This window comes from Falco cherrug, chromosome 12 (assembly GCF_023634085.1).
Source record: "Falco cherrug isolate bFalChe1 chromosome 12, bFalChe1.pri, whole genome shotgun sequence".
NCBI classification, from domain to species: domain Eukaryota; kingdom Metazoa; phylum Chordata; class Aves; order Falconiformes; family Falconidae; genus Falco; species Falco cherrug.
In genome coordinates, this window is record NC_073708.1 from 22678546 (window position 1) to 22687057 (window position 8512).

Below are 8512 nucleotides of genomic sequence, written 5' to 3' on the forward strand. Positions count from 1 at the left end.
CCCCGCCCCGCCCCCCGGTCCCGCGGGAAGCGGAGCAGCGCACGCCCCGCCGCGAGCCCCTCCGCCCGCCTACTAACGGCACCCGTATCCGCCCGCTGGGGAGAGCCCCGCCCCGCGGCCCAGCCAATCGCGACGCGAGCGCGGTGGTCGCCATAGCAGTGCGCGGCGGTTGGGTTTGAAGCAGCCAATAGGAGGAGCGGCAGTTGCGGGGTTTAAATGCAGCGGCGGTGGAGAAGGGCCGGGCGAGTCTCGGCCGCAAGGCGGAGGTGAGGGGCGGCCGGTGGCGAGGGCAGCGGCAGGTGGGGAGGGCTGGCACTGCGGGGGGTCCGGGTGAGCCTGAGGAGTCGTCCGGGGGGCTGTGGTGAAGCGGCCTGGGCGGGGGCGGGGGGGGGTCTTCGGTGGTGAAGAGGGCCCTGGGGAGCAGCTTGAGAGTCTCCTGAGGTGGAGGGGGCCCGGGGGAGCGGCCTGCGGGGGGGGGAGGGCGGCCTGAGGGGGAGGGAGGGCGGCCTGAGGGGGAGGGGGCCCGGGGGAGCGGCCTGCAGGGGGGAGGAGGGCGGCCTGAGGTGGAGGGGGCCCGGAGGAGCGGCCTGCCGAGGGGAGGAGGGCGGCCTGAGGTGGAGGGGACCCGGCCGGAGGAGCGGCCTGCGGGGGGGGGGGGGGGCGGCCTGAGGTGGAGGGGACCCGGCCGGAGGAGCGGCCTGCGGGGGGGGGGGGGACGGCCTGAGGTGGAGGGGACCCGGCCGGAGGAGCGGCCTGCGGCGGGGGGGGGGGCGGCCTGAGGTGGAGGGGGCCCGGCCGGAGGAGCGGCCTGCCGAGGGGAGGAGGGCGGCCTGAGGTGGAGGGGGCCCGGCCGGAGGAGCGGCCTGCGGGGGGGAGGAGGGCGGCCTGAGGTGGAGGGGACCCGGCCGGAGGAGCGGCCTGCGGGGGGGGGGGGGGCGGCCTGAGGTGGAGGGGACCCGGAGGAGCGGCCTGCGGGGGGGGGGGGGGGGGCGGCCTGAGGTGGAGGGGACCCGGAGGAGCGGCCTGCGGGGGGGGGGGGGGGCGGCCTGAGGTGGAGGCGGCCCGGCCGGAGGAGCGGCCTGCGGGGGGGAGGAGGGCGGCCTGAGGTGGAGGGGACCCGGCCGGAGGAGCGGCCTGCGGGGGGGGGGGGGGGGGCGGCCTGAGGTGGAGGGGACCCGGAGGAGTGGCCTGCGGGGGGGGGGGGGGGGGGGGGCGGCCTGAGGTGGAGGCGGCCCGGGGCGGGGGGCGGCCTGAGGGGGGACCCGGCGGAGGAGGGCTGCAGCCCGGCCGGTGACCCTGCGCGGCCCCGCTGACGCCGCCCGCCCGCAGCACCATGGCGCAGTTCCTGTTCGAGGCCGACCTGCACGGGCTGCTGAAGCTGGACGCGCCGATCCCGAACGCGCCACCCGCGCGGTGGCAGCGCAAGGCCAAGGAGAACGGCGCCCTGGGGCCCAACCCCGCCGGCGTGTCGCCCATGAAGCCGGCCAATCGCTCCTACAGCAGCAAGACACCGTCCCAGACACCCGGTGAGCGGCAGGGACCGGCGGAGTGGGTTAGGTGGGGACAGCGTGGTCCGGGCTGCTTGCCTGTATCTGTGGGGCTCTGGGGTCTGTGCCAGGCTGCCCTAGTCGGCTTCCTAGTCAGGCAGGAGGAGGTGGGCTATGCTGACAGGCTCCTGGGAATCGCCCACCTTCTCCCCAGCATGAGGTGGGCAGAGCTCTGTGCTCTGGGGCTGGCTGAAATACCTTGCTGGCACTGTTGTGTGTTGGGACAAATGCGGGTAAGACCGCTGTAACTATTTTTGTATCCTCCCCTTATCTGTGAACTCTGGGATTGTTGCGCTAAAACAAAGGAGTTGTCTCCTGGCAGACCCTAACCAGAGCTTAATACAATTATACAGGGAGGTGCAAAAATTAGAGTTGTGACTGAATGCTGTGAGCTTTGAGTTCTGTTTGTCTGTTCTGTTTGTGTTGGAAGAGTGCTGGGTTTGCTGTTTCTTGTAAGCTCTAATACAGGCTGTTCAATAGATGTAAGACTACTTATGTGTGTGAATGCAGGTAAATCTGGATCCAAAATCCAGAGCACTCCAACAAGGGCCGGAGGGGATCGCTACATTCCCAACCGCAGCACTATGCAGATGGAGGTGGCCAACTTCCTCCTAACCAAAGAGAATGACCCTGCTGAGGAGTCACCTACCAAGAAGGTGAGCATCTTGCGAAGACGGCTACAATGATCACTACCAAACACCTAATCCTTCCTGGCCTTTTACAGAGAAGCAAACTGTAAGTTCAGCAGGCACATGGGGCTGACAGCCCCAGCCATCACTGCTTCCAGCTCTGGGCTTCAGGAGCCTGGGATGAGGTAGAAGCTCTAGAGCCTGAAGATGGCACAGGTACACAGATGCTACACAGGAGCCTGAGCATAGCTGCTCTGTAGGGTTGTTTCCCTAGGCACAGGGAAGAGCATAGAGCAGTACACCTCTGTTTCCACTCACTCTAGCCTCTGCTACTTCTGGTAGCAAAATTCAACTTTGGGCTAATGAGACTTTAAAACAGAGCAGGCTACAGAGACAGAAAGCTGTGAGCCTGTGCACTGTGAAACTGCTGCTGGCAGCTATTTCAGGACAATGTCTACATGGGGAGCTATTCTGGAATGTCTACAGTGTTCTGAAATCTGTTTATGAAGCATTTGTCCCTTGTGGCTGTGGCTCTCCCCACTGGCAGTGAGACATTCAACTTGCCACTCTTCTGTATGAAAACACGAGCAGGACAGTGTGCCAAAGTCTAAGGAAAGACTTTGACCTGCTTGCCTGTAGCTGACTTGCACAGCACTATACCTGCTAGAAGGGGGCTTAGGTGTGTGCTCTGCCAACTGCAGTTCCAAGTGCAGCATGGGCTTAGTGTTTCAAATGCCTCTCACTGAGGGTGGTTTGTCTCTGTAGGAGCAACAGAAAGCCTGGGCAGTGAATCTGAATGGCTTTGATGTAGAAGAGGCAAAGATCCTCCGCCTCAGTGGAAAGCCGCAGAATGCTCCAGAAGGTATGATAACAGGGTCTGTGTGAGTTGACTCAGCTGGAGAGATCTGGGCAGGGGAACAGCAACACCAAGGCCCGGTGTGGTGGACACAGGAGAGATCAGCTGGCTTCTCAGAGCTCCTGTGCATATTGGAATCTCCTGCCTTGGGGTTCTTGAGGCTGAAAGACTGCTTAACAGCTACAGTGAATTTATTTACAAAAGTTGAAAGACTGCCAGTTGTTCACTTGTAGTACAAGTGGCAAACCTTCCTGAGGTCTGCAAAAGCTTCAGATTCTTTGCTGTGCACTTCTTAGCTTAACTGTCACTGAACATAATGGGATACAGAAAACCAGGTGCTTGTCAGTTAAACTTGTTGCTGTGAATCAGGGATCTGGAGTTCATCCTGCCAGTGATGTTGACACTGCACTGTTCTGAGTGTATCTCTTCCCTCAGAACTTCACTTTCACTGGAAGGGATTTCTAGTTGGGTGAGCAGTGCTTAGCTTGGAGGAAATAGTAACTTGTGCTAACAAATCTCTTCCTCTGCACACAGGCTATCAGAATAACCTGAAAGTGCTCTACAGTCAGAAACTGACACCTGGATCCAGCAGGAAGAATGGCAGATACATTCCCTCAATGCCAGACAGGATCCTGGATGCACCAGAGATCCGCAATGACTACTGTAAGTAGGCTGAAATGTTGAGTGTTGGGCATAGAGGTCATTCTCCATTGGAGTGCAGCTCCTAGGACAGTGTAAGTGGGCTGTTTCAGTATCTTAAGCACTTGGGCTGGAATATAGTGTTCCTGTGTAGTCATAATAGGAACAGTGGTCCAAAGTGCTATGTAGGTGACTTGGATCAGGGCTAACTGACACCACTAGCAGGGCATGGTGACACCCAGGTGTCCCCTTACCTGTATGTGCATGTTCACGTGTGTGTGTGTGTGTGCATACACCTGGTGCAGGTGGAAGATCTGACATCAGCACTGGTGAAGAGCGGTGTGACCTGCATTGTTCTTCCAAACTGTAGATCTGAATCTTATTGACTGGAGCTCTCAGAACTTCCTGGCCGTGGCTCTGGACGGCTCTGTCTATCTGTGGAATCACACCTCTGGGGAGATTATCCAGCTGCTGCAGATGGAGCATCCAGATGATTATGTTTCCTCTTTGTCATGGATTAAGGAAGGAAACTACCTTGCTGTTGGCACAAGTAATGCTGAGGTCCAGGTGAGTGCAGGAGTAAAACTAGAGGTGTTGTCTAGGGATTGCTGGAGCTGTGGAGCCTTGGGACAAAGGCCTGGCTAGCACAAGAGGAGCGCATGCACCCTGACTTGTCTTGACTGATGTGGGGTGGAAATGTCCACAGCCAGTGACCAGCTGCAGCATGTAAGGCAGAGTTTGGGTTCGGGTTTTTCTGACACCTGAAGGGAGTTAGCTTCTGTTCTGTAGGCATGCAAGATACAAGTGATCTCTGACAAAGCTGAATGCCAGAGCCTGTGCAGGGAGGTTTCTAGGGCAGTGCAACAGGGCTGGGGTTTCTTCATCCTCTGAAGAACTTACTGCTCTGCTTCTCTAGCTATGGGACATACAACAACAGAAACGTCTCCGAAATATGACCAGCCATTCTTCCCGTGTGGGGTCTCTCAGCTGGAACAGCTACATCCTCTCCAGGTAAAGTAGTGTGTTGGGGTGGGTGAGGGACCGTGTCCAGCTGTTGCAGATTTCTGTCCTAGATCTGTGAGTGGTGCAGGTTAGGGATGGCAGAGGGGAGTCTGTCCTAGCTTGGGATTCTTACTCAGCCTGTTCTGTTGGGACTATGGGGAGAAGGCCTCTCTTGTCTTCAGCCCTTTGTGCTGAAGTTGTGAAGAGTTTCTGCAGCTGCTTTGCTCACACCAACAGGCCAGCAATGCTGGTAACACTGGCTGAAACCCAGTGGCAGGTACAGCAGTCTTGCAACAGTACAAAACTTAATTTTGCTGAAAACACTTGCCAGCCTGACCCCGCAAACCTTCTCTCCGCAGTGGGGCACGGACTGGCCACATCCACCACCATGATGTCAGAGTGGCTGACCATCATGTGGCCACACTTGCTGGCCACACACAGGAGGTGTGTGGACTCAAGTGGTCTCTAGATGGCCGTTACCTCGCCAGTGGTGGCAATGACAATCTGGTGAACATCTGGCCATGCACCCAGGGGGACAGTGGAGACTTTGCTCCTATACATACCTTCACTCAGCACCAGGGTGCTGTCAAGGTGAGTGCAGGGCTGCAGTGGACACATGTCTGTGTGCAAGGCAGACATGCGGCACTGGCTGTGCACAGGTTGCCTCTTGCATGTCTTAGAATTAACCCTTTTTTTTTTTCTCAGGCTGTGGCATGGTGTCCATGGCAGTCTAATGTTCTAGCCACTGGTGGTGGGACTAGTGACAGATATATCCGCATCTGGAATGTGTGCTCTGGTGCCTGCCTCAGTGCTGTTGATGCCCATTCCCAGGTAAGACACAAACTTGGAGACAAACACCTTCTAGCAGGACACCTATGCAAAGCTGCTGGCTTCTGAGGCATGGGGAAGGAGGGAACCATGCTCATCTCTGGGTAGTGAGCATCAGCACATGTAGTTTGTCTGAACTGCGTTATTCACTCTTCCCAGGTCTGCTCTATCCTGTGGTCAACAAACTACAAGGAGTTCATTTCAGGCCATGGCTTTGCACAGAATCAGCTAGTTATATGGAAGTATCCAACAATGGCCAAGGTCACTGAGCTACGAGGTAGGCTGGGCCCTTTTGCCTGGGGAAGGGAGGGCTGCTAGAGGCTCGAGGCAGATGTAGTCCTTGGTTTGAGCAGACTGGTGATCCAGCCTGGAGCACTGCTGATGCAGCATGGTGCCTAGCATGCTGCTAGAGGGAGGCACTCCTGTTTGCTGCTGGAAAAGCACTGTTGCTCCAAAGGCATGCTGAGGATGTGAATTCATGCTGCTGCAGCATGGCGTGGGGACAGCTGTACAAACTGGTGGTGCTCATGGGGCATACACTTACTCCTGTATCTATTCTGTTAGAACCAGATGGACCACAGCATGTGGTGATCAGGCTAGCCCTGACTGCACATCTCTTCCTTCCCAGGTCACACTGCTAGAGTCCTGAATCTGACTATGAGCCCTGATGGTGCAACAGTGGCCTCAGCAGCTGCTGATGAAACACTGCGGCTCTGGCGCTGTTTTGAGATGGACCCGGTAAAGAAGAAGAAAGAGAGGGCAAATAGTGTCAAAAGCAGCATCATGTACCAGGGCATCAGATAAGTTCACAGGCCTGTTGTGGGAAGGGGAAAACTCTTGGTTTACACACTGTACAGTATTTTAAATGTTTTAAATGTTAATAAAGTGCTTTAACTTAACTGTTTGTTTTTTTATGGATGTGATGGAAGAAGCTGTGGTTTACAGAACCAAGCCCTTCCTCCCTGGAGTTTGGGGTCTGGGTGAGTGGTGGAGCTCTTGTTCTTAAGGTAGAGTTTGCAGGCAGCCTGAGAAAAAGTAGGAGAAAAGGATGCTGTGACACTGCTGTGCTTGTCTGTCTGTCCCAGTTAGGGCAAGTATGTCATAATCAGCTGCTGCACCACAGGGAAGCTGTAGCCTGGGTGACTTCCTAGTCCTCTGTTCCTGGTCAGGGCATGAAAACTGATACTTCCAGCAGTGGGGCTAGGAGGAAGTGGCCTCACCATGCCTCAGCTTCTACCAACTAGTGAACTGGCTCATGCCTATGGCAAGGCCCTCTGCTTAGCAGCTGCCTGCTTTGGTGCCAGATGTGGGGAGGCGCAAGACTCAACTGAAAGCACAACATATGTGCCCCCAGCTTCTGCTGTGCCCTGTCTCTTGGCCAGGTGCACCTTACGGTGCCTCTGCAGGCAACTACCAGCAGTTACTACCTGTGCCAGAGCAGTCTGGGGACTTGTTCTTGGCAATCTGAGCTGCAGCAGTTAGTCTTGTTCTGCTACATGCAGCCTCTGTGCAGCAGCCAGTGCTGCTTGTGCTTACAGTGCTAGGGTAGAACAGCTACTTTTGCAGTAAGTGTAGTACTGAATTAAGGAGCCAAATGCTACTGCAAAAAAAGGAGGGTGCAGGGGCTGGAAACATACAGCAACAGCAGTAATCACTCCAAAGGCAAGAAAGGGGCTGGCAATGGTATGAAGCCTGATGCAAAACAAAATGTTGGTTTTGCTGGGGCAAACTTGGACAGCCATGCAAGAGGCTTCCCAAAGCACCATCAACCCAGTGCAGGGCCCTTAGTCATACATTCCTCCAGCAGCCCTTATCTCTGCTCTGCCCTCCCCTGCTGCTGAGGGAAAGCCGTAGTGCCAAGCTCAGGCTGCACAGGGGGAAGCAGGCAGCGCAGCTCAGCTGACAGCTGGTAGAGCCTGATTCCCCAGCACCTGGCAAAATAAATTTGTTTCAGGCTGTTTTGCTAGTGCAAGCTGCAGGGAGCATATCTGAGCCTTTACCTGAGTAAAGCTGTGCTGCTCTGCAGCCAGTGTGACTGAGGTTGTGGGGCTGCACCAGACCCATCAAACCTGTCCTTGAGCTGCACCAGCGCTGCCAGGGACACTGTACAGCTGATTAGCACCTTGGCCTGTGCAAAGCAGCACAACAAAGCCCGTGCCTCCCATCAGCCTGTGATTAGCTGAAGGTGGATTATTAACTCTTTTCACCTTCCTCTCAGCACGGTGCCATGGTGTACCTGGCATGCGGCTCCTGCTCTGCCTCCTGAGCTTTAAGCCAGCTGCAGCCTTCAAAGGCAGGCAGCACTGGCACCCACTTGTGCTGTGACTAGCCTATGCACACCCCACACCCCCCCAGAGCAGCCCCACACCTACTGCTGCTATGGGGGGCACTCAGGCAACCACTTGCAGCAGGGCTGTTGGTCCACCCCCGTTTGGCCACGTGGGGAAGAGGTTCAAGGAGGAAGAAGCAGTTCTCCTTCCTCTTCAGAAGCAAATACTAGAACAGCAGCTGGATCTAATGGGGAAGGGGATGCAGCCTAATCAGAGCTGTGCTGCTGTTGTAGGAGTGCTGCCCGCGCCCCTGCAGTTTGATGCTGGGAGTTAGTATAGACTTGCCCTGGAGCCACACGGCAGATTAAGGCTTCCCATGGTCCCTGACCCTGCAAGGAAGGCTTTACCTGCCTGAAAGCTGGCGTGTTTTCTTCACTCCCAAAGTTCATCTTTCTCAGAGGGAGCCTGCCTTGCCTCTCTCCTTAGCACATACCCATCCCCAGAAGCCATGTATTACACCCCTTGAAAGTCCTCTGTGCATTACTAGAAGATGATGATATTGCAGCCTGCCTTTGGCTCCATACTAGTCCTATGCCTGGGAGAGAGGAGGAACAGAGGCAGGAGCTGGCAGGATCCCGCAGGCCCAGGAAATGCTGCCATATACGGTGCGAATGCAGCTCGGAGCAGCAGCCCAGACTGACCCATGACAGCATATAAATTACCAAGTGCCACGGCCAGCCC

General features: G+C 56.5%; 1 protein-coding gene across 1 annotated transcript; it reads left to right on the forward strand.

The window, feature by feature from the left end:
* The first annotated feature begins 135 nt into the window (after positions 1-135).
* Positions 136-6398, forward strand: CDC20 (cell division cycle 20). The gene is made up of 11 exons (XM_055724463.1): positions 136-266; positions 1330-1526; positions 2058-2203; positions 2942-3038; positions 3567-3695; positions 4042-4238; positions 4588-4682; positions 5033-5264; positions 5379-5504; positions 5661-5778; positions 6130-6398. The coding sequence occupies exons 1-11, from the start codon at positions 217-219 to the stop codon at positions 6303-6305; spliced, it is 1563 nt and encodes a 520-aa protein (XP_055580438.1). The 5' UTR covers positions 136-216; the 3' UTR covers positions 6306-6398.
* The last annotated feature ends 2114 nt before the right edge of the window (positions 6399-8512 follow it).

Bases quoted from the DNA above. Each gene is read 5' to 3' on its own strand.
- CDC20 (XM_055724463.1), top strand. From the start codon at position 217: ATGCAGCGGCGGTGGAGAAGGGCCGGGCGAGTCTCGGCCGCAAGGCGG. The intron at 5,505-5,660 runs GTAAGACACAAA...CACTCTTCCCAG, and splicing joins CTGTTGATGCCCATTCCCAG to GTCTGCTCTATCCTGTGGTC. The intron at 5,779-6,129 runs GTAGGCTGGGCC...CTTCCTTCCCAG, and splicing joins CAAGGTCACTGAGCTACGAG to GTCACACTGCTAGAGTCCTG.